The 26,177-nt window shown below is 40.9% G+C and overlaps 1 protein-coding gene across 1 annotated transcript in view; it reads left to right on the forward strand.

Moving 5' to 3' along the window:
* The window catches only part of pdlim5a (PDZ and LIM domain 5a), a 112,787-nt gene that overhangs the window by 7,174 nt on the left and 79,436 nt on the right, over nucleotides 1-26,177 (forward strand). The window contains 1 exon segment of the mRNA XM_033973396.2: nucleotides 25,880-26,031. Within this exon segment, the coding sequence (XP_033829287.2) occupies nucleotides 25,880-26,031 (152 nt within the window).

Genomic DNA, 26,177 nt, shown 5'->3' on the forward strand with positions numbered 1-26,177 from the left:
TCTCTGTTATTCAAAACGCCATTTTGCCGATCAACCCCACGTTTTTTTACCTCCACCTGGACACGCCCACTGTGACACGCCCACTGTGACACGCCCACTGTGACGTACGCGCTTCATTCTCAGTGGAACTTGTAAGATTTGGCAGCATCACATAGTCATTTTAGCACAAATTTAAATAAATAAATAAATAAAAGTGCTGCGTGCCAGTGTGATGTGCAGATATCCATAGCAGAATATTCTACATGAGCAGGGCCGTCCACTGACATTTGGGGGCCCAGGGCAATAAGTCTCACATTAATAGGAAGAGGCTCCAATTCTGGGCCCCTTTGTCCCCCCCTTGTGAATAAGTAGCTTTTTTTTTGTGCCCATTCTGGCGATATAAACACAATTATATAAAATGTCCCCCAGGATCACGTAGAGCGGGTTAATAGGAACCGTTTTTCTATAGAAAGTGAATTGAAGTCAGATTCGATGGAGCTGGAAGTGCGCCCATGATCTGACCACTTCCTGTTTTGGAATGCATATGCTAGCATGTTAGCCACGTCCATTTACATCCTCCTGAGACCCGGTGTCCTCATCTGTGGACAACACATTTTGGATTGTTGCAAATTTTTAGAAGAACAGCAACAAGAACATGTTCAATTTTGAATATTTCTAAGAGTTTAGAATATTTATTTATTTTGTTTATTTTTATTTAATTATTTAAATTTTTTTATTTGTTTTTATTATTATTTTTTTGTATTTTTTTTATTTTATTTACTTATTTTTTTATTATTTTATTTGATTAAAGCTCGGGTCTCAGGAGGATATGAAGCAGACATATTTGTTTTGATACAGACGGACCACGTGGCTCCCTCATTGGCTGCTCCACCTGTCAATCACGCACGTCTGGACTCGAGGAGTTTCAGCGGTGACCGGAATCACGTCTTTATAAAGTATCTGAGAAGTGTTAGAGTGTTTTAGATCCCGGAGAAAACTAATCTGAGGTCTTCTACACAGAGACGGTGCAGCTCCTCGTTACATAATTTCAGTTCTAACTCTGTATCTATAGAAAACAATCGTATCTGAGGTCACGTTATTTATAAAAAGATCAAAAGAGAGCCCGACGACAGCTGCACTGAAACGGGAAGCTCTTTTAATCAGGCTAAATATAGAAGCTAGCAGCTGTTAAAGGAGCTATATGCAAGATTTTGATTTAAAATTCCATAAACATGACCTAACGGTGTCCCCAGATACAAGGTAAACATGTCCAAAGCAAATATCTTTTACTGATGACACGTCTAACGCTGATTTCTTCGTTAATTGCAAAAAAAAAAAACGTTAGACGCGATGGATGCGGCGCTAATTCTGGAGGTTTGGAGCTTTCACGTGCGGTCTGTCCAGATGCGGAGAATAATAAATACTTCTGTGTGTCTCTGTCTGCAGGTGAAGACTCTGGACAGGTTCAGTAACTGTTTTAAACCGTAAAAGCATGTTCCGTAGTGTTCCTTTAGCGTCGACGTCGGTTAGCTGCGTGTTCGACCGCGCTCTGAAGAGGCACCCGGGCTGGATCGCTCAAACTCGTGCGAACAAACGACTGAAACGACTGAAACGTACCTCCGTGTGTGTGTTTTTGATGAGAGACCTGTATTAGAACGTGGTTAGAAGCTAAAATAATCGGTTTTACATGTTATATGATCTTTAAAAGCGTGATGGACGGTTGCCAGGTCCCCCGCGGGCAGCTGGGGGTTGCCATGTTTGCCGTTCGCTCCGCTAACCAAAGCCATGTGAGGTTTACCGCAGCGTGTTCTTATGTGTTTGTGCCTGGATACAGTGTTTGGAGGGCAAACTCTATCTGGACGACGAGAGATTACGATGGTAAGAATGACTACATCAATACCGATCATACTGACTGTAAATGGGTTCATGGAAATTTTAAAGCCGCACTGTGTAACCTTTCGGGTCCACCAGCTGCTTGTCTCGTGCAGATGTGTGTTTCAGATGCTTTGCCTGGAAACTTATTTTGCAATCGTGTCTTTTTTAAACTTGCTGACTGTCTGATTGTCATGAAAAATTCTTGGTTTGGTGCTGCCAACTGCTGGTTTCCATGGAGATTTTATGTTCTGTGGAAGATTTCAGGTAAAACAACATTTCTTAGCCTAGAAAACTTGCATAACGCGCCTAGTTTGTAATGTTTAAGCCAAGAAATGACAAGTTGGTGTTTAAATTTCACTGAAAAACACAGAAAAAACATGTGTTCTTACTGTGAGTGGGCTTGCATCTCCACAAACCCGACTCTGATTCGGCCTGGATCAGCTCCTCTTCCTGCTTTTTTTTTTTTTTTTTCCATCAGTGTTGTTCTTTTGGCTGCAGTTTTCCACAGTACGGGATAACACGTCATCGATCTCCATGGAGAATGTTCCAAAGTATCGTTTAAACTTTTGATTTCCATGAAACCACCTCTTGAAAGTTACGTGGTGTTGCTTTAATGCAGTTTTTGTTATATTTCCAACCTTGGGGAAACAGTTTAGTTGTGTGTTCTGGACATGTTTTGGGATTGTTTTGCGTCTCTATTTCACATTTTCTTTAACTGCAGAAGAATGAAGTGCGGACAGGCCATATGCATGTTTGAGATCGTTAGCATAGCGTAGCGTAGCGTAGCATGTGCGACAGCTGTATCTGCGTAAATGCAGTCACTCAACAGGACGCCTCATTCTGACCATACCTCCCCCTCAGCACCGGCACAACACTTTACTTTCAGTACTTACTCTTGTCTTTATTCAGCACCAAACCCATACGTCACCGACCGCGCGGACGCCTGCGACGTTTGGCTTTCACACGAGTTAGACGAGGGTGACCGGGCGTCCCCATTTACCCGGGACAGTCCCACTTTTGAGCACTGAGTCTCCTGTCCCAGCAGATTCATCCAAAACTAGTGATTTATCGCAGTTTTAAACAAGAAATTTTGCAGATGTTCCAATTTTTTTTTTACCAATTTTACACTTGCCAACATAAAAAAAAAGAATATATTGTCATTTTTTGAGCTAAAATATAGAAAATTGAGCTTGTAAATGACATAAAAGACCCTCAGATCATATACTGACCCACAAGAGTAACAAAAATGGATGATGTTCTTTTGAAGTTCTTTTCATAATTGTGTTTATACCGAGCGTCCAAACCCGGGACAGTCCCACTTTTGAGCCCTGCGTTTCCTGTCCCAGCAGATTTATCCAAAACCGGTGATTTATCGCAGTTTTAAACACAAAATGTTCCTGTTTTTGACCAATTTTACGCCTGCCAACAGCAAAAAAGAGAATATATTGTCATTTGTTGAGATAAAATACAGAACACTGAGCTTGTAAATGAGCGTAAGGCGAAAAAAAAAGACGCTCAGATCATATACTGACCCACACGAGCGGCAAAAATGGACGATGTTACAAATTTTTTTTTTTTTTTAAATCCTGGTGTGTCCCAGTTTTGGTCACTCTAAGTTAAACAGAACTTTGTAAATACCGTCTTTCTCTTTCTGCAGTCTGAAAATCACACATATTTAAGTTTAAGCAGCACTTTATTGTCCCCGTAGAGAATTTGACTGTTATATAAATGGACATGGCTAATCTGCTAGCATGAGCGCGTGTACATCTCCATCGACTCCAGTTCACTTTACATTGGAAAACCCGCTCTACGTGATCCTGGTGTTTTTATTTCACGATTGTGTAGGGATGGGACAATAAATAATGATATATTTTGTTTTTCATGATAAAAAGGGGTGACAATAATTGTTCATGGGGAGTTTTATATATTGTATTTTCTTGAGTATACGTCGCTCTGGAGTATAAGTCGCACCAGCCAAAAAAATGCATAATATTGAAGAAAAAAACATTTATTCCATATTCGAATCACATCTGAGAATAAGTCGACAAACTGTGAAAAAAAGTGCGACTTATAGACCAGAAAATATGAGAATCGTGTTAATCACCATCAAAGATAATCACCGTTATGTCAACAGAATGTGCGGAAAAAACTACTTATGCACAGGGGAGTCTTCAGGGGGGACAAAGGGGCCCCGAATTGGAGCCTTTTTCTATTCATTTGTATTAGAGGGGGCCCACGTGATTGACCCGGGCCCCCAAATGTCAGTTGAGGGCCCTGCTCATCCAGAATATTCTCCACTAAAGCGTTGTCGTTTTCTGAGAACAAAGAACAAGACTTGACTGACATGATTAAAATTATGATTCATATCCATAACATGTTTAAACCGTTAGCAACTTTAATCATTATCGTGACATAATCGTTTATCGCAATTATTTTGGCCGTGATAACAGACAAATCAGGTCCTTCTTTCCCCGAGGTCGCTCCTGTTAGCGTTAGCAACAGGTTTGATTGACAGCGTTTCTAAACCAGCGGTGTGAGGCGTTACCTTCAACACCCTCGCTCCTGATTGGCTCTTTGGTTGCTATGATACTCGTGATACTCCAGATTCGCCGCTTTGCCTGCTCCGGCCTCGACGAGCTTCATTTGGAGCTGAAGCTGTAGGTGACGTCACGCGCACAGTTCACTTATTTACGCAGTTTTCGATGTAAACGTAGAGACTGATCTGAGCTCGTCTCGGTCAGGACTAGCGTAGCTGCAGGATTTGACCTGATGCGTCTGCCGCGTTAGCCAACGACGAGATGAATGCGCCGTCGTAAAAGCTTCTAACAGTTGGCTCCGCGTAACCTGTTTCATTTTAAGACCCGCTCAGCTCGTCTGTTTCGGTTTTGCGCAGCCTTAGAGTTGGTCTGAACAGAGAATGTCGAACCTGAGCCAAACCTCTGACACAGCTGCTGCCTGATTTGTGTCGCTCCGTCGCCATGGTATTATCGCAGAGGTGCATTATGGGTCAGCACGTACGGTATCCGCGCCTCCTCTGTGAACTGCTCCCGCGTTCACCCTTCACTCCGTGTTTTACGAGGAAACTCTCAAATGGATTTTATAACAGACGCAGATTGACGGCGCCGCGGCCTTAAAGCGACGGTGAAAGATTTGCGCCGCTTTTATTGTGAGAGCCTTAAAGAAACAGCTAAATCAGCCAGGAAAAACACATTTGAACGTGAAGGGAGAGTTTTTCATTGTAAACACATAAAGACACGACGGAGCATCCACGTCCAGGGCTGATCTCAAGAGTGTATACGTTTTATACGCGTTACAAACCTGTTTTAGCGCCTCCCAGACACAGGGGGCGTGGTTGAGCTGTTGGCGCACACGTAGAGTGACCGGACGTCCACATTTACCCGAGACAGTCCCAGTTTTTTGAGTCCTCTGTCCCCTGTCCCAGCAGATTTAACCAAAACCAGCCATTTTACTCAAACTAACCTACTGTCCAGCAATAATTTTGTTTATTTCTTAATTTAAATGAAAAGAATTTCCTCTTAATCTGGAGTCAGGGTGAGTAGCGGCTAAAGTTAAAGTAGAAACTGTGGATACCATCTCCCTCGAAACGCTGTGTTCTACCTTATGATGTCATTAGGTGGACTTGTTCCGCACCTGACCGTTTACCGTTTTACCGTGTGGCTAATTAGCGTCCCGTGGCTCTTTAAGCGTCGTTCACTTCTCACAGTCGCCAGTAGAGGGCAGGACTGATGGACTTCTCGTCAGTACGCGTTTCGATACATCCGTCTAATGATTGATTGCTTAAATAGACGAGCTCCTCACTGCTGCATTATGGGTAAAACTGCTGCGCTCACAAAAGACTTATTCATAAATCAATTTTGTTTTGATATTAAAGCGCAGTAGATGTATTATAGTATAAGTATTTTGTTAATCAGCTCAGTATACATGTATGTATTGTGAACTCTGTATCGGCGGAAGAAGTACTTTTGTTACTTAAGTAAAAGTACAAATACTGGAGCAAAGACACACTCAAGTAAAAGTATCAAATGAAGAAATCGACTTTAGTAAAAGTATTAAAGTACACGTTTAAAAATATACGTTTAAAGAGTAAAACGTAAAAGTATTTCACGCAGATTTTCAGAGATAATAAAGCTTCAATGAACTTTGAATTTTGTTTCACGAAAACAACTGAATCAATCGTTTTTTCCCGCTGTTTTTATTTGTATTTTTGTTTTTTGCTTTAACTCTCAGCGTCTTCAGCGCGTCTCAAACTGAAATAATGTGCCTAGAAACTTATCTTGCACTTACTTGTTTTAAACTTATAATAAAAACAGCTGCTGGTTTCCATGGAGATTTTATGCCATTCTGGGGAACATTTCAGGTAAAACAACACTTCAGACATTAGAAAACTAACCTCAAACAAACAAAAAATATAAGAAAATACTTTTACTTTTGAGTCCAGTTCAAAACAGATATCTGCTCTCGAATATAATGAAGTAAAAGTAAAAAGTACACACTGTAAAATGTACTTTACTACTCATTACTACCATTGTACTGCATAAGGAGGTACTTGGCGATACTCAGCTCTGTAAAATGTAAAGTAAATGTGCTTAAACATTTAGTCTTTTACGTTTTTTGAAGTTCTAAAGCAGGAAAACTACTCCGCTCACGTCCAAACTGTTGTATTTGTATTCATTTGCGTCGTCTCGTCTCTCCTCCCCTTTTTGCGTCGTTTTAAATCCGTCCAAACGATCGCTCTCTCCGTAAGTGCAGGACAGGTACAGGGAATCGATACTCGGCCCTTTGAGACGGGGCCATTCTGGGATGTGCTTTTAAATACTCCACTGGACCCAGACCAGGGGAATACAGAACATACACGGACCTAAGAATAGAGCGGCAGGACTGTACGAGCGCCTGAGGACACTCTGGACCTGAGTCTAGACCTGTTTAAAGCTGCACTACGGCGCTTTTCTGCTCTGGAGGGCTCTGGAGATGATGAAACGACAAAGACGCCTACGAAGGTTTGAACTTTGAGAGAGTTTAAACGAGAGAGAAATGTGAGAAAATGTTAACGCCTGTGTGAGAAAAGTGTATAAAGTGTGTGGTGAGGGGATTTAGAACGTAACGCTGTACCTGGAATGTTCCGCAGTATGGCATTTAAAGTGAAACCAAACGCTAAATCCACTTTTTCACTTCTAAACTGTACATATAAACAGCATTATCGTCATATTATGGTCATTTACACAACTTTAGCGCAAATTAGGCTGTGTAGTGTGTGTGTGTGTGTGTGTGTGTGTGCGCTACCTCCTGTGACCACTGCAGTTTCAAGTACTACATGACATCACACAGGACTGTCCAGATCACAGCCAGGTGTTTGTGTTCAGAAACACCTGGCTGCAGGGGCGGAGTCTGAAGTGTGCACACCTGTCAGACCAATCACACCTGCTCCTTACACCTCCAGACTCCGCCCCTCACTTGCCCCTTCAGTCCTCCAGGCCCCGCCTACTTTAGCAGCTCTGTTTGAAATGCGATTTGGGGCGGAGTTTATGTGTTTAGTCCCACTTTCAGTCGTTTATTTTGCGTGTATCCGATCACTGGTGGTTGTATTGCTCAAAAACACGCTTTATCACCGTGAGCAGGCTTAACACTCCACAGATCTGACCCGTAACTTCGTCAGGTGGCGTCGACTGCTTGTCTCTGTTGTGATACATGTGTTTAACGTCATACTGTAGACAAACCGTTACGTCCCGGTTCATTCCTCTCTCTCTGAGTCTGATTTTGACAGTAAACTTTAGATTTTTGACATGTTTTTTTTAGTTTTTTTGACAATCCTAATCTATAATTCTTGTTTATAAACTCCAGACTGACGGCCATATTTATTTTATACGAATGAGAAACAGTTGTGTGAGTGAAAAGTGTTTGTTTTCGTCCCGTTCTTCCTCTCAGACCCGTGACTGAAGCTGTGACTGAAGCTGAGGTGAAACACGTTTATGCCTCGTATAAAAATAACAGTGAGATTAAAGCGTCGTGTCGAGAGATGATCTGGAAGTCCGTCACTCCTCCGTCTGCTCCCTCCCTCGCTCTGTCCTCCTCGCTCTATCCCTCTGTCCGGCCTCCCTCTTTGTCTCTCTCTTCCACTCTCACTCCTTCCCTCCATTTCTCCCTCTTTTTCTCAGTCACACGCTCTGTCCTTTTCCCCCCTCTCTCCCAACACCTTTCTTCCTTCTCTCTTCTTCCCCCTCTCTCCCTCACTATCTCTATTTCTCTCTCTCAATCCTCACCACTCTTTCCTTCTCTCCTGCTCTTTCTCTCCCTCCATTTCCCCCTCTCGTTCTCTCCTCCTACCCCATCTCTCTCCCTCCCTCAGTCCTTCTTCCTCTGTCTCTTTCTCTCCCTCCCTTTCTATTTCACTTACACCCCCTTTCTCTTCTTCCCTCCCTTCAGTCCTTCCTCTGTCTCTCTCTCTCCTTCTACCTCTCGTCTGACCCTCACTCACTCTTCCTGAATCCCCTTCTCCTTTCCCCCTCTCTCCTTCCCTCTCTCCTCATCTCCCTCTCTCCTTCCCTTCCCTCCCTTTCTCCCTTGCTCTCTCCCTCTCTCTTTCTCTCCTTCTCTCCCTCGTTCGCTGATGACCAGTTACTGTTCCTCACAAACACAGATCTGACTTTTTGTCCATTTGACAGATTTAACTTCTGTTTTTTTTTCCTCTGGATCCGACCTGAGGATCACACAGACTTTATAAGACTCTAGTCAATAGTTTTCTCATTGTTGGGAAATAAAAGTCATACTCAAGTAATAGTAAGGTTATTTCAAAGTAATATTACTCAAGGAAAAGTAAGTTAAATATTAAATTACGTAACAATTTGAAGTAATCTGAAGGACAAAACTTTAAATAATGCACAAAAATAAGACAAACTTTTCATTTACTTTCATTTATTTATCTATTTCAAGCGCATTTGTTCGTATTTAAGCTTGAAAAAGGAGTCAGAAGAAGAAAACGTATTAAATCCCAGCCCCGTCTTCCATTAGGACATAATAAATTTAATACTTTTTAAGCTTCCTTTTCATCTAAGTCATATTTGAATGAGCTGCAGGAAACACAAATGTTCAGATTATTTCGTCACTTTTGTCACTTTAGATTCACAGAGAGGAGAGGAACCACACGTACTGTTACTTTAATACAAATATTACTCAAGTATGCTGCTAGAAAAGTACGATTTCTTCAGTAAAGTAAATGTACCAGTGTAAATCTAACCCCGCACTACCCTCTTCTGATACGGCACACTCCTATTTAGCATTTTTCCAACAACAGTTTCCATATATTTTGTCCAAACACAACAAAAACGAAACAAACTTCACTGATAACTCCACATCCGCTGTCTGTTTTTAAAGCTGACATCACTTTAGACTTTTATTGAACTAAACCCAAACCTCCCAAAGTGTCGGAGCTGCCAGAACAAGCACCTTATCGCCCGCTCTCCCACAAATCTCTCAGCGCTAACAGCCTCGGCGCTAACATCTCATCTAGCTAACGTGCTGAGTGCTAGCATCACAGACATCGCGCGTGTTAGCGTCGTTGTCTGTGGGCTCGTTGGGGCAGACGTGTTGTTCTTGGACGTGATACTCCAGACGTAAAAGTGTTAGCGCTGAGGTCAGAGGGGCTAGCTAGCACGTCTGAGGTTTGTTTGTTTTTTACGCGGGCTGCGGTACGTTTCTGTTTTTATTGGACTTCGTTGGGAGGAAATCAAATTACAATTATTATACCTCAAGTCATGTTTGAGTATGAGAAAGTTTGCGGTGCGTGTGGATGAAAAAAACACTTTGACCACTTGAAGGCGCTGTACCTGATTTTTACCATCTTAAAAACAAGAAAAACAGAACTAGCTCATTTTAAACGTCGGCCAAAGTTACTCCTCTCTGACCTTATGCATTCAGATAATCATAATTACTCACCCTGATGAGTTTAAAAGCACTTTTCACAGCTTTCAGACACAACTGTGGAGTTTTTTTGGAGCTTTACCATGACGGTAAAGCTAACAACTAGCATGCTAATGACCACAGACAATAAACTGTGTTCTAATTCGATGCAGACAGTACACAGCAAACTTATTTTGACCCCAAGAGCTACTTATTATTTTGGAGAAAGACACATTTTGGTCAAGCACATGGAAAAAAATAGGATACAGGCCTTTTAAAGTGACTTTTTTTTATTGTCGTATAGAGAGTTTCATTGTTTGCTTTTTTTTTTTAACGTTTTTGTTCCATCCGTCGGCGTCACTGGGGGATCTCAAGTAACAAGCTTAGCTATGACTGGGCTACTGTTCAGTGTTTTAGGTTGATGAGAAAACCAAAGCGTCCGGCAACAGACTGACTCATGGCGAGAACTGAACTATGAACCTCGCTGTGACGAACGTGCTAACCTCTGTGTCACCGTACTGCTACTACTAAGGTTAATATGTACTTTATATATCCCAGCGGTGAACTTCTCTCTAAAGCTGTTGTCCAGTTGACGATGCGACCAATGACCAATAATATAGTAAAAAGTAGCGGGCCCGACATTGAGCCTTGGGGCACCCCTTTGTTTAAAGTTTAAAAATGTGATTTCTACAACTGCCCGGGTTCAGTTTGTTTAAATTTAGTTTCCGTTTGTCAAATCCAATCAGCTTCAGACGCTTCAACGGGATTTTATGATCTACTAAGTCAAAAGTTTTAGTTAAATCAATAAAAAAGTTAAATCACATATTTGTTGCGTTGTGGTTTTTCAAATACCGTTAAACGTTATTTGAAAATGAAACCACAATGAAGCGATTTATTAGCAGCAGACATGAGTTTTATGGCTGTGTCGGAGCAGCGTCATGAAGACGGAGAACTGAACCAGCTTTTGTTCAATGCACTTAATGCTATTTCCACATGGACGGTTCATCTGGCTCTGTCTCCTGTGTCTCCTCTGTCTCCTGTGTGTCCTGTATGTCCTCTGTCTCCTGTGTCTCTTGTGTGTCCTGTATGTCGTCTGTCTCCTGTGTGTCCTGTGTCTCCTCTGTCTCCTGTATGTCCTCTGTCTCCTCTGTCTCCTGTGTGTCCTGTATGTCGTCTGTCTCCTGTGTGTCCTGTATGTCCTCTGTCTCCTGTGTCTCTTGTGTGTCCTGTATGTCGTCTGTCTCCTGTGTGTCCTGTGTCTCCTCTGTCTCCTGTATGTCCTCTGTCTCCTCTGTCTCCTGTGTGTCCTGTATGTCGTCTGTCTCCTGTGTGTCCTGTATGTCCTCTGTCTCCTGTGTCTCTTGTGTGTCCTGTATGTCGTCTGTCTCCTGTGTGTCCTCTGTCTCCTGTATGTCCTCTGTCTCCTGTGTCTCCTCTGTCTCCTGTGTGTTCTGTATGTCGTCTGTCTCCTGTGTGTCCTGTGTCTCCTCCATCTCCTCCGTCTCCTCCGTCTCCTCCGTCCCCTCCGTCCCCTCCGTCTCCTCCGTCCCCTCCGTCTCCTCTGTCTCCTCTGTCCCCTCTGTTTCTTGTGACACTGAACTGTGGCAGAAAAGTTTTGGAGCATTTTAATTTGTTTATTTTCTGAGAACAGTTGGGATTATGTTTACAATTTTCCCACTAGGGCTGTCAAAAGTATCGGAAATGAGACACTAATCAATACTAAAACTAGTATCAAAACTAGATAAACATTTAAGCTAGTATCGAAAAAAATAAAAAATTAAAATCATATATCACATCTATATTATATAATATACAAACTCTATTATTTTGTGTGAAAATTACAAAATTGCCTAAAAAAAGATCTTTTAAATAATTATTTGTTTATCAGAATCGGGATTGAGTATCGAGTCTCACCTTTAGTATCAAAATCGAGTTTGACGTTTTAGTATCGCCGAACATTAAAGGCGCTGTACCTGATTTTTACTCTGAAAAATGTGAAAAACTGAAGTAGTTTTTAAACAGTTTGCAGTGGCCCCAAGTCACTCCTCACGGACCTTATACATTCAGACCATCCTAATGATCCACCACGACGAGTTTATAAGCAGAACCCACAACTTTCAAAGACCAAAGTAAAGCAGAGTTTTGCTGTGACGCTAATGCTAACAACAGCTAGCATGTCCGTGTGAAACCTGAGTCATCCAGGTCTGATCCATCGCAAAAGCAAAGTTAAATCTGTAACTGGACAAAAAGTCGTAGGAGTGTATTAACATCCTGGCTAGCTCTGTTATTCTCCTTGTTTCCTTTGTTTGCTTTGGGTTTGACGATCGAGTTACAGACTTCTTTTCTCTGGCTCAGATCTGAACTTCGCTCTCTTCAAAGGAGTGGTTAGTGTGAGATGTAGATGTACGGCAGACTGGTGTCCTGAGCTGCTCTTGTGACGGTTTTAGTACATTCTCTGTTTTTATGTTGCTCTTGTATTTACGTAGTTCTACAAAGAAGCTTCAGACGTCCACACATTAATGTCATATAAGGAAAATAACTCACAAAAGGCAGATCGTGTAATAATAAAACATATTTAGTCCCTGAGGAAGCCAGAGATACATGTGGTACGGCGCTGAAAACATGACGTAACATTATGGAGTTATAGATGGGAGATCGATTATTTCTCAGGCCTCATTCCTGTTCAAAAATTCAAGGATAAACAAAAATAGCTTCTTTAACTCCCCTCTTAAACTGTTTCTTTTCTCTGGCTCAGATCTGTACCTCACTGTCTTCTCGTGAGGTAGATTCTAGTGACGCAGTGCACTTATTTTCCCCTCAAGAGCTGCTCATATCTGTACTGGAGAAAGACCTTTCTTAAACACTCCTGAAACAAGCCCTTAAAGACGTCGTTTCTTTCCCGGCGTTCATCAGCCTGGTCAGTTTACGCGGTGAAACCTGGTGAATAGTGAGTTGTTTCGTGAGCGCAGTGACAGACACGGCCCACTTTGTGCTTATGTGGACTGGACGTATGTTTTCTGTCACCGCTTTTCCCACACGAGCTGTTGCTGAGACCCAGAGCCCGACACCACAACAGTCCAATCTTTCTCCGGGACTCAATGCTGGCTTGTTCATTATGTAACTGCGCGTCTTAAGACAAGGCGTTATGGGCACAATCAAGATGGCGGCGCAGTGGCAAAGTGATCCTTTTTCTTGCCTCGTAGAAACAAAGTCCGGATATTTCCTGTATATTTTCTCCAGGCTTTCGGTGTAGAGTTTGCACGTTCTCCCCATGTCGACTTAAAACGTGCAAAGTTAGATAATTTTCACTTGGAGAAGTACTTTCTAAAATAATTGAAAATAAACTGGATTCTACTTTTCAAATCTGAATACTCGGTGATGTAAAGATTTTTTTTCAGAGATCTTCAGTGTTATAGCTGTTTCTTTCTCGTTTACCCTCAGAAGTTGTATTTCAAGTGATTCATGTTTGACTGATCTTTGTTCTCCTCATTTTGCCGATAAACTCGTTTTCACCGCTAACAGGTTTTTTTGCTGCGACATGCAACACATGAACCAACCCGAGAAAGTCCCCCACAAAGGACATGATAAAGGACATGATACTGGACATGATAAAGGACATGATAAAGGACATGATAAAGGACATGATAATGGACATGATAAAGGACATGATAAAGGACATGATAAAAGACATGATAATGGACATGATAAAGGACATGATAAAGGGCATGATAATGGACATGATAATGGACATGATAATGGACATGATAAAGGACATGATAAAGGACGTAATAAAGGACATGATAATGGACATGATAAAGGACATGATAATGGACATGATAAAGGACATGATAAAGGACATGATAAAAGACATGATAATGGACATGATAAAGGACATGATAATGGACATGATAAAGGACATGATAATGGACATGATAAAGGACATGATAAAGGGCATGATAATGGACATGATAATGGACATGATAAAGGACATGACAAAGGACATGATAAAGGACATGATAATGGACATGATAAAGGACATGATGATGGACGTGATAAAAGACATGATAATGGACATGATAATGGTCATGATAAAGGACATGATAAAGGACATATTAATGGATATGATAAAGGATATGCTGGCATCGCAGCCATCAGCTGTGCAAAATGCTATTCAGCTAGCCCCAACCTAGTGATTGCAAGTCAAGACAAACACGTTCCATTATTCATACAAATCCAAACTAACACAAACTACATTCAATAGTTTAGTTCTCATGGTGTGTTACTTAGCTATGGATATTTTTGGCTCAAGTTTGTCAAACGATGCAGATGGTTGTCTTGTAAATGTGCGTGTAAGTTGCTGGTGTAAATTGCTCATGTTTGCCCTCAGAGCCGTGACTTTTTTATGGCGGCTCTGCAGATCGGTGGCTCATCTTGTTGGTCTTCTTTTTCAAATTCATAATAATTCCACATATCAGACTTCACCTTCTTGAGTGGAGGATATAAATGTGTGGAGCCATCCGGATCCCACAAGCTATGAGCCATCGGCACAGAAACTAAAAAGTGCCCCCTTGTGGACAAACACCAGAACTAACATCTAAACATTGTATTGAAACTGCAAACATGAGGCCGTCTGGTGCCGTAAAGGGGATTATAATCTTGTGCAATGATCATGATTATTAAAAATGCCACAAATGATTAACTGTGGTCCTTTTTGATTGCGATTAACAATATTATCATATATTCTCCCATTTCTAATAAACATCCAGTGATACCTCAAGATTTACCCTCACATTTGTAGGTTTTAGCCAATTGTCACATGTATTTACATAAAATTTAACATGGATTTGTTTTGCTTTGTGAAGGTTGAAGAATCCTATAGTATTCCATATCACCCCTCCATGTTCTTCCCTGTTTTTCCCTCTGTGCTCCCTGTATACTGTTACACATGTCTCGGACCACTGCAGCTCTTCTCCAGACGAGGCCATTAAACATGCTATTTAAAGAACTATATAAAGTATTGATTTTTACCGCCCTCTGAGCCGTGTGCACTGAACTGTCCCACTCCTGTTTTATTACAGACTTTTACATGGAGCTAACGTCGTATTTTCACACTCGTCTGAAGGTCGTCTTTTTAAAAAAACTTGTGTTGTGTCCTCGCTCAAAACAGTAAAGTGACTTGGATTTGTGGAATAGCCTTTTAATCATAGCTGTTCACGTCGTGGTCCGGTTGAAGCGTGAGCGTGCATACGTACATGGGTGTTCTGCGGCGGTCTGGTGGAGCTGATTGGCTGAGGTTGTATTTGTTGCTTATTTTTTACAGGAAATACCACCCCGGGGTAACTGTGGTCATGGAGGAGCTCACCACCGCTGATTATGGGCGGAATGAATGATCACTCTGAAAATGCATGAATGTGGCTCTGTTTGTCGAGCGTTTGTCCTCTGATCTGAGGGTTGGCGGTTCTAATCCCGCTCTCGACGTAAGCATCATTGGTTGAGCGGTCAGATCCACTGCAATTCCAGCTCCCACAGATGAATACTGCTGCTGTGTTCTTGGGCAAGACACTTAGTATGTCTTTATGAATATGGGTGGGTGGTTTTTGAAGACGTAAAAAACGCTTTTACCATTTTCACTTTTCTAAAAATGTGTCAAAAGAACCAGTTCATTTTAAACAGTTTGCAGTTGTCCAAAGTTATTCCTCACTGACCTCATGCACTCAAAACATCCTAATAATTCACAGTGATGAGTTTATAAGTGTTTCCGAGACCAGAGTAGAGTTTGTCCTGTCACGATAATAATGCTAACAACAACTAGCATTCTTTCTTTATGTAATTATTTGTCAGGGACCGTGTACAAATGCATTAATCTTACAAAAGAAAAGATGATTTGTACCAGATTTAGCCACTGCTACTTTCCATGTGCAGCCCCTGGAGAGTGAACAGACTTTAAAATACACATTTTGACAAACACTTTATCATTAACATCAGCAGAAAAATACAATAAATTGCCCCATGTTCAGTACAGTGAGTTTCCTTCAGTCCAAACACACAGAAAAATTATCCTGTGCAGGTTTTTACAGTGAAACAGAACAGAAAAACCAGACAGATGTGGACACGTTTGATTATCTAACATGTGCTTTTTCAAATTTCTAGTAAAATTATTCAAATGTACAGACAGTTTCAGAGTCTGGAGCTGATTCTCTGATGGTTTGAAAAAGAAACGGCGACTGAGCAAAGGTCCAGGGTCTGTTTGGACCTGTGCAGTTTGAGTTCACAAAGACGAGTGGTTCAGGGAGTTTGCTCAGAAAGTTTAAAACATTTTTTCAACGTAGATGGAGCTGCATCTTTAATTATGTTACTGCTATGCTAATAGTGAACTTCCTAGTACTTGGGTCGGTTGCATAGTGGTCTCATTTTGACCCTTAAATCTGCTTTTACAAAACATATGTCCTGGGGAAAGACGCATTTTATTTTTTTTATTATTTTTTTAAAAACACACACACACAAAAAAAACAACAATGGCTACAGTCCCTTGAATCCACCAACTTCAAATGCAAAATCAAGTTCAGTTTTGTAGCTTTGTCGTCATAGAATAGATATTGTTTTTGCGGATGTGAGCAGGTTTAGTCGTTGCGTCCCCGTGTGCTTCCCCGTGTGCGTCCCGTGTGCGTCCCCGTGTGCGTGAGTCTGAGTTTGTCTTCCCACGTGCTGAAAGGTCATTTAAAACAGCACAATCAGACAGAGCCGGTGTTGAAACGGACCTGGAGCCGTTACAACCAGCCTCACTCGTCTCTCCAGAGTTCAGCTGTTTATCGTCTCTCCACACTCCTCAGGAAACCCTCCAGAGACTGGGAAAATAATAATGCAGTTTGTTTTGTTTGCAGAGTTCAAGACTCAACACTGCCTTAAATAGATGATAATCACAGTGGAAAACACACTATGTCCCACACTCACAAAGGCAAAGCTGAAGAGTGTAAAGTCCATGACAGGTTTGTGTTTGTGATTGTCCCACGGTTTGGTGGACTGTACCTGGACTCGACATTTTGTTTTGCACCAGTCGAGTGGCAGTTTGTCAAGAAAGATTGAAGAAAAATGTGAAAACAGGAAGCAGAACAAAGTTTTAAAAGTAAATCCCTGTAGATATGTCCTCAGAGTTTAAGGAGGATGTCTTTGTCTTTGGAGTATATAAGTATGGAGTCGCAAGAGCCAAAAAATGCATAATAATGAAGAAAAAACATAAATAAGTCGCACTGACCTCTGAAATGTACTACATCAGAGTTCATACAGTATATATTTTTAAACCGTTATATATATGTGTGTTTTTAAATTAACATCGCTGCAAATGCACCATATTTTCCGGAATATGAGTCACACTTTTTTTCATAGCTTATCCAGGTATGTGACTTATACTCATAAGCTATTTAAATATGAAATATATATATACATTTTTTTCTTCATTATTATGCATTTTTTGGCTGGTGCGACTTATACTCCAGTACGACTTATACTCCGGAAAATACGATAATTAAAAAGAATAGCACCACAATTAAATAACAATTTAGATGAAGCTCTTTGGCACTTGGTGCTGGTTGTAGAAGTGGTCTGTGGGCGACTCATGTGGTCCCTGAGAGCGCCCCCTGCTGCCCGTGGGCTCCGTGCTGGTGACAACTGGTGTAAAATGTCATATATTTTAACATATCTTAAAAAGTTTGACTGGTTTGAAGTGATGAGTTTAATTTACAGTTCTGGCTGTGAGATGAATTCAATAATTAAAATGAGTTTGAAGTCTGAACTGAACTTCAGGTCTCTGGCTCCTGTAGCTCAAAGATTAGACTTTAAATCAGCTCTGCTTGTGTATAAGTCTCTCCATGGCCTAGGTCCAAAGTTCATCTCTGACATGTTAGTGTCATATGAACCATCTCACACTCTGAGGACTTCAGGGACCGGCCTCCTGCTGGTCCAGAGTCAGGACTAAACATGGAGAATCAGTGTTTGAGTTTTATGAAGCTAAAACTTGGAACAGTTTTCCTGAAGATGTGAGACAGACTCTACTTTGATATATTTATCAATATCAATATCTATCAATATTAATATATCAATATTTAAATCCAGGCTCAAAACGGTTCTGTTTAGCTGTGCACACGACTGAAAGGTTTTTATTCTGCCTCTTCTCCTTTAATGTTCATTTTATGATGACAAAAGAAACATGGACTGATGGACTTTTATTAGACATAGTGAAGTGACAGGAAAGTTTTGTAAAGTAATGGGAAAGTTCTTAAACTGAGCAAGACAGTGTTTAAAGAGAGAGAGAGTTTTTAAAGGGGCAAACGAGTGGGTGAGAGAGTTGCAGATTGGGTGATTATTTATGTTTTGTGTGATTTTAATGTATTTCTTATTCTGTAAAGCACTTTGAATTACCTTGTGTACGAATTGTGCTGTACAAATAAACTTTCCTTGCCTTACAAGTTTTATAAAACCATCATTTATGTCATTATCACACGTTTTCATTTATATATCGTGAATAAAAATCCAAACTTGCCCTCGGTGTAAAAAAGTCCTCGTTATGAGCCCGTTGGCGCTCGCCGTCGCCTCTGCACTCTCTCGCTCTCGTCAGGACCTGGCTGTGGTCACTGCTGTTTCCACTGGAGTTTAAATAAAGTTCTTTTGTTTGCGTGTTGTTCCCGTGTTGTTCCCGTGTTTCCGGCCCCTCGGCAGAGCGTGCGCCTCAGATGTGGTCGGATTTTGTGGCTCTGATCGTTAGGTTTGTGCTGTCAGAGATGTTTTACCTTAGATTTGAACGTCGAGTTGTTTTGTAAACTTTATAAACAGGAACGGACTCAAACTTCAGGCAGATTTTAAGGCTTCATGAGGCCAGTGGCGGTGGCTCAGTGGGTAGAACTCCAGCTGCATGATTTTGGAATGAACTCGAATCGCATTTTTATTCGTTTTTCATTTTACTCATAAACTGATAAACGAAAATGCTTTTGACCCAACGCAAGTGTCCTGTTGTCCACACTCTTCTACAGGGGGCGCTGTTTAGTGGTGTCCGAATGTCCAGTTGGTTAAAAAAATAGTGCGTTCAAAATTTTCTACAAATTATGGTGTAAAATATGTATTTGGTCAATATTTGGTCCCTATGCAGAAAAACAGCCCCAAAGCATGATGTTTCCACCCCCATGATTCACATGCTGGTCTGGTGTTCTTTGGATGCAACTCTGCATTCTTTCTCCTCCAAACAGTTGAGTTTTTTACCAAAAAGTTGTATTTTGGTTTGATCTGACCATGTGACATTCTCCCAATCCTCTTCTGGATCATCCAAATGCTTCTGTCAAACTTCAGACGGGCCTGGACATGTCCCGTCTTAAGCAGAGGACACGTCTGGCACTGCAGGATTTGAGTCCCTGGTGGTGTAGTGTGTTACTGATGGTCCCTTTGTTACTTTGGTCCCAGCTCTCTGCAGGTCATTCACTCGGTCGTGTGGTTCTGGGGTTTTCAGTTTTGTTTGTGGTTCCTTTGCTCTTTGGTCTTGTCCATAGTGGAGTTTGAGTCTGACTGTTTGAGGTTGTGGACATGTGTCTTTTATACTGATAATAAGCTAAAATTTCCTGGATTCTTTCCCTCATTCTGTCTCATAGTTGAAGTGAACCTATGATGAAAATTACAGGCCTGTCTCATCTTTTTAAGTGGGAGAACTGCACAATTGGAGTCTGAATAAATACTTTTTTGCCCGACTGTAGGTGAACGAGAGACACCTCTTTTTGTCCCCGTGTCTTTTTCTCGCGGTGTCTTTCTTGTGTTGCGTGTGTGGCACTGACATGTCTATAAAAGGTTTGGGGCCGTGGAGCTTTAACTCTAATCCCGGAGCAGAGCCTCTGTCATTGGCCGCGCTGACAGACGCTCTGTGTGTGGAAAGATACACTCAAAACAACTGTCTTAATTAAGTCACATGTGTTTAAGTATTTATCTTGAGTATTTTGTTAAAATATACATCATTTGGTCAAAGTGTGTAAGTTGCTGTAGTAACCATACTCAAATTTACTCCTCAAATATAAACCGTTTTACTGATAAATATTTAAGTCCATACGTTTTGTCTTTAAACTGTTAATAAATGTAAAAAAAATAAATAAATAAATATATATATTTTTTTAAACAGAGCCAGAGTCCAGAAGTAAAACGACAAACTTTGATGATTCGGGTCAAATACGACGTTTCTGATTCTGTTTCTAAGAATAAAAATTGATATAATTACATAAAAATACATTTAAGCAGAGCAGTACTCGTGACTACAGCAACAAAACACAATAAATATGTTTAAAAGAGTTAAAAATTGGTCGTTTCGCTTCATAAAAATTAAATATCTTGTTGCTTTTAAGTTTAAAGTTAATTAAAGCTGCACCACCTGCTTGTCCTCGTAGAGATGCTGCTGTTTGGTCTGGAATGTTCCACAGTATGGCATTAAATGTGTCTCAGTTACATCCATTCTAACAGTGAGCATGCTCGCCTCTCCACAGATCTCACCTGTGTCTCGGTCTGGTTTAGTCACAGTTAGAGTTTTGTTGAAAAAACATAGTCGATTTTTTAATATTTGGATCTCAGCCTTGACGTTTTAAATCCAGTGCAGATTTTTATCGGAGTTCGTGGAGTAGACTCAATACTCGATACTCGATACTGATTCTGGAACCAACGATAATAAAAACATTCTTTATTTAGACGATAAAACGACATTTTCCACATTAAATATTCATACTGTGTTTCTATTCCCATGTGGTCTTTTTAGCTACGGACAAACAATGACGGAAAATTGTTAAAGTAATTTATTTAAAAGGAATGTTAATGTAAAAACTAACAAAAAGAGGCTCTTTACAGCTGCAGGTGAAGGAGGAGCAGCAGGGGGAAGGTCCTTAAAGGTGTGGCAGCTGTAGTTTCAATGTACAACTTAAAGTAATACAGCAAAACAAAAGTACAGACATTACAACAACACAAAACAAACCAGTGTCAGAACGAGTCAAAGGATTTACAAAGGTACAAAAACTACACGAGAGTCACAGAACAAAGGTGGAGGGTCCTTAAAGGTGTGGCAGGTGAAGGCCCAGGAGGAGGGTCCTTAAAGGTGTGGCAGCTGCAGGTGAAGGCCCAGGAGGAGGGTCCTTAAAGGTGTGGCAGCTGCAGGTGAAGGCCCAGGAGGAGGGTCCTTAAAGGTGTGGCAGCTGCAGGTGAAGGCCCAGGAGGAGGGTCCTTAAAGGTGTGGCAGCTGCAAATGAGTATCTAGTTTCGATACCAGTTTTGTCTGGGTTCGTATTTGTTTTTTGATACTTTTGACAAACCTACAAAGTTCCAGCACATTTCTTGAGCGCATTTCTTACGTTTGAAAGTATTTCCAGAGATCTTTCATGGCCCTGACGCCCTTATATGGCGCAGGCTGTGTTTGATTTAATGACCTCCTGGAACTTTTCGATCTTTCCTCAGGTCACTGATAAGAAGCTCTCTGATTACAACAGCCCGTCCACAGCTCTGCATTTCTCAAGCGAGATCTCAGTTTGGAGACAGACGGGTTTCTGCTGTTGTATGATGTAACTTAAAGGGCCCATATTACCTTAAAGGGCCCATATTACCTTAAAGGGCCCATATTACCTTAAAGGGCCCATATTACCTTAAAGGGCCCATATTACCTTATAGGCCCATATTCCTCTCTTCTCTGATCTGTTCTAATGTCGTTTCCTCCTCACACACAGACCTGGAGTTGTGTTTTGTTTCATTCTCACATGTTTAACACACAAACCTGCAGATTTAGGCTGAAAACACTCTGTTCCACCTTGTGATGTCATCATGTGGTGATACAGGAAGTGCTCCACTGTGTTTTTAAACTCCACACACCTTCATTTATAGAATCATTTGGATCATTTCAGTCCTGGAGTTGTCTCTTATCTCTTCTGAACTAAAGGTAAAAGGAGGAGTTAACATGAAAACTACCACTTCACTCTTGTTTAAAAAGTCTTATCAAGTTTTATGACTTTTTAACTTGTTGTTTTGTTTTGTTTTTTACTGCTATTAATTATTTTAATGTCTGCAAATGTAAATTAAATTGTAATGTCTTTTTTATGTTTATTACTTTCTCTGATTTATAATGTTTTTATATGTTTCTTCTGTGTCTGTAGCACACAAATGTAAAGTGCAATACAAATAAAACTTATTATTATTATTATTATTATTATTATTACTTGATGACATCACAAGGTGGAACAGAGCCTTTTAATCTGGCTAAAATCTCACAGAAGTCAGTTTTTTGTTTTTTTGTGTGTAATATAGGACATGTAAGTGCCTCTGGATGAACTCCGTCTTGTTGTATTGTAAAACAGATTTGGCAGATTTTAAGGTGAGGAACGAGAGGAAGCAGTAAAGTGTAAAGTTGCATGTTGTAACTTTTCTGGTGGGATGTTTGTTCGTCTCCATGGAGATGTAATTGCTTTGCCTGGAACATTCTAGTGTACGGCATATTGTATTTATACAGTTTAAGTTCAGTTCTTACTGTTGGAGCGTACAGTCGTGATGTGTCGTCTCCATGGAGATAGACACATTTAACGCCGTACTGTGGAACATTCCGGGGAAAACAATAACATTTCTGTGGGTACAAAGCCAGAAAAGCTCCACAGTGCAGCCTCATCTGTTATCTTAAAATATATAGATACAGTATTATGTTTATTTATTCAAGTATTTAATATTGAACTATTACATAAGTAAATACGGTTTGTGAGGGAGTGGGCGGGGATAGGGGGTAGGTGAAAACTATTAAGGTACAATTGTGCCAAAAAGTTTGAACGTGTAAGTGTTGATTTGTACACGGGCAAAATTATTATGATTTTACACTTACAAATATCGTTTTACACTTACAACTTCGTAACTTTACAGCTCCTTGACTGTACATCATCCAGTTTAGCCGTCGCCATAGCAACCCCGGCCCCTCTAGCCCCGCCCCCTGCTGCCTGCGCTCACAAATCTTTTTGAGAACCTCGACGCAACGATTGTCTCAAAACTCGCGAGAGCATCATTTTCAGTTTTGTACGTGTAAAATGATGAAGTTGTAAGAGTAAAAAAGATGTATATATATAAAAACAGTCTGATGACGAGGGAGGGCTTTTATAACACCGATTGTGCGTGATTTGTGTTGTGTACTCATCTGTTTGTGCGATCTGAACATGACCCTGGCCCAGACGCTGTGGTGTACGGTGGTGTTACGCAGCGAGGTCGGTGTTAAATTCCTGAGCTGTTGTTAAACGTTCTGTTCGGCTTCGGTCTGTTTCAAATTATCCCGTTTCCCCCGAGCCGACCGAGCGCGGCAATTACACAGTGTACAGTCGCTCATATCTGCCGCACAACTCACAGATAAACGGCTCACACTTATGTAACCACTGACACGCTTTATTTCTCTGAGGATTAATGCGATTTGTCAGAGAGAAGTGTACCCAAGAGTAACGCTACTTCAAAATAATGTTACTCAAAGCACCGGGAGTGGGCCAAGAAATGACTGAAGAGGAAAAAACCCGCTAAGACGAAACATGTGATTTATAATTTAAAGTTAATGTCGACTGAAGCGTAAAACGTTAAATAAACGCACAAAATCAGGTGTTTTACAAATATAGAGACAAACTGAATCATATCTGAAGGAACATTCAAATCATTTCATATTGTTACGTAAAAATTTTCACTTTAGAACACACGGGTAAACTCAAGGCCCGTGGGCTGAATGTGGCCCGCCATGTCATTTTATGTGGCCCATGACAAGGTAAATTAAAAGGTCCGACTGTCTTAAAATATCAGTTTATCAGGAGGCACACAGGTACAGACATTTTTTTCATATCTGTGCAAATACATATGTAATATTTGTAGTTTCAATAAGTAATAAATATAGAAACAGTTAATTAACAAGATTTAAAAAAACATAGTTGCATTTATTTTACACGACATTTGGTCACATTTAGTTACATTTATACTGTCTTGTTGATGTGTCCCTCTGTGAGAATGAGTTTGAGAGAAGAGGAACACTACCTTTACTCGAGTAAAAGTACTGTTACTCTGAACAGTACTCAAGTAGGAGTAAAAGTATGAGGTCTGAAAACTACTCAGAGAATGGTTTGAGAGGGGAGTTAAAGAAGCTATTTTTGTTTGGAAAGACAATCGGGAATGGAGGCCTGAGACATCATTTATCTCCCATCCATTACTCCATTCTCAGACCCAAAGCAAACAAGGGAAACAAAGAGGACAATCGAGCGAGCCAGTAGGACCATTAAGGCTGAAACTATAGCTATTTTCAGTTTCAGTGTCGTTAGCTCCTCCTTCTCACACAGATATGAGGCAGTGTCCAGCAGGAATCTGACCAGACCTGGACGACTGAGGGACACACAGACGTCTAAAAATAACCCGCAACAGACGAAACCCATGAAGTATCAGTTTTATTTTTTACAGTTATTTTATATGTTTTTGCAGCTGTAAAACCCCTCACCACACACTTTATACACTTTTCTCACAGAAAATTACACAGAACACAATGCACGTTCATACACTGGAAAAAAAACATGCAAAATTACACCAAAAAAATAAATAAATGTCAAAGTACATGTAGTAAATGTAACTAACCGTCTTTGGAAACACACGACTCCCGCTGTTTACGTCTGTATCTGATTATAAACTGATTTACCGTCTGACAATCCTGCAGTACAGTTGCATGCTAGTTGCTGTTAGCTTCACTTCTGGCCTCTGAGACTCATGAGTTCCACTTATAAACTCATGGTGGTGAGTCATTAGGATGTTCTGAGTGCATGAGGTCAGTGAGGAGTCACTTTGGAGCACTGCAAACTGTTTAAAATGAACTATTATTGAAGTTTTTCACATTGTCAGACAGTATAAACCAGGTACAAACCCCACTGCCGTTTGTCACGTTTTTAGCGCCGTGTTACTTTCTTTTACTGCGGCGGAGTCCGTCGTGTTTGACCGAGGTTTACGTCGACATGTCGCCGGAGCGTGACCTGCGAACTGTGGGGACGAGAACGTTTTAGTGTTCCTTTTCTTTGGTTTCTGTGTCGTATAACAGCAGGTCTTGAAGAAAAGGTGAGGCTGCGTAAGTGAACCACATCAGACTAACCATGTGTCAAACTCAAGGCCCGTGGGCTGAATGTGGCCCGTGACAAGGTCAATTAAAAGGTCTTAAAATATCAGTTTATCAGGGGATACAGTTACACAGACCTTTTCTTCATATCTGTGCAAATCCATATGTGATATTTGTAACTTTAGTAACTAGAAACGGTTCATTAAGAAGATTAAAAGGTAGTTTCATTTCAAAAACATAAATAACACGTGATATTTAGGTTTAGTTTGTTTTATCGCTGGTTTTGGTTTTCCTTCCTACTGGTGGAGGCAACAGCGCCATCTGCAGTCCGACTTCTACAGGGAAAATCTGTTAAAATAAATGATTAGAAAGACCAAAATAAACCTCAGTGGACAAATGTGACGCTGCCCCCTCTGGCTCGGGGGTAATAATGAATCCATGAACGTTAAAGTGAAAGATTTTCAGTTTTTTTTTTATTCTGACTTTTTTTTTGTGTGTGTGATAGAACCTGTTTATCAGTTTTACATCAGTTAAGTGACAGCTTGAGAAAAAAAAAAAAAAAAAAGGTGAAAAAGAAATGTACAAAACTACAGGAACTTCACCTGGCCCCTCCCCTTTCATCTCTCTCCTCACCTGGCCCCTCCCACTGTCCTCTCACCTGTCCAATCAGTGTAATAAGCTTTTAATTGAGTCTATATGTGGCTAAAAAGGTACATAGTGTGGCTTTAATCATGTTTTTGCGTTGATCGTGCAGTAAATACGTCAGTAGCTTAGCCTTTTTTAAACTCGCTTTCTTTTGATATGAAGTGTATCTGTGTAATTTTGAGCTTTAGTTCGTGGTCGAGGACATGAGCGACCATCTCGTTGTGTAATAAACGTCCTGACCGCTCCAGTGGCGACTCCGCAGAGCCACCGTCTCGTTGTGTAATTAAAATAATACACAGTCTCTCATTAGAAACACATAAGTCTGTAAATCCTCGACTAAACACAGGCTCCTGTTCTGACTCTGTGCAGCTGACCGACGGAGGGAAGGCCGCCAAAGGGGGCGTCGCCGTGGGAGACCTGGTCCTCTCCATCGACGGCATCTCCACCGACGGCATGAACCACCTGGAGGCTCAGAACAAGATCAAGAATTGCACCGGCAACCTCAGCCTCAACCTGCAGAAGTGAGTAGAGTGTTTAATGTTCTGCTTGACGAGGGGGTTATCAGGACACGTGTCATAAAGAGACTCCGCCGCCATGGAGATTAGCAATTTAAAACGAAATGCTATGTCTTTGAGCGGGAAAAAGTCCTTCGAATGTTGCGTAAAAC

The sequence above is a fragment of the Periophthalmus magnuspinnatus genome, chromosome 9 (genome assembly GCF_009829125.3).
Source record: "Periophthalmus magnuspinnatus isolate fPerMag1 chromosome 9, fPerMag1.2.pri, whole genome shotgun sequence".
In the NCBI taxonomy this organism is placed as follows: domain Eukaryota; kingdom Metazoa; phylum Chordata; class Actinopteri; order Gobiiformes; family Gobiidae; genus Periophthalmus; species Periophthalmus magnuspinnatus.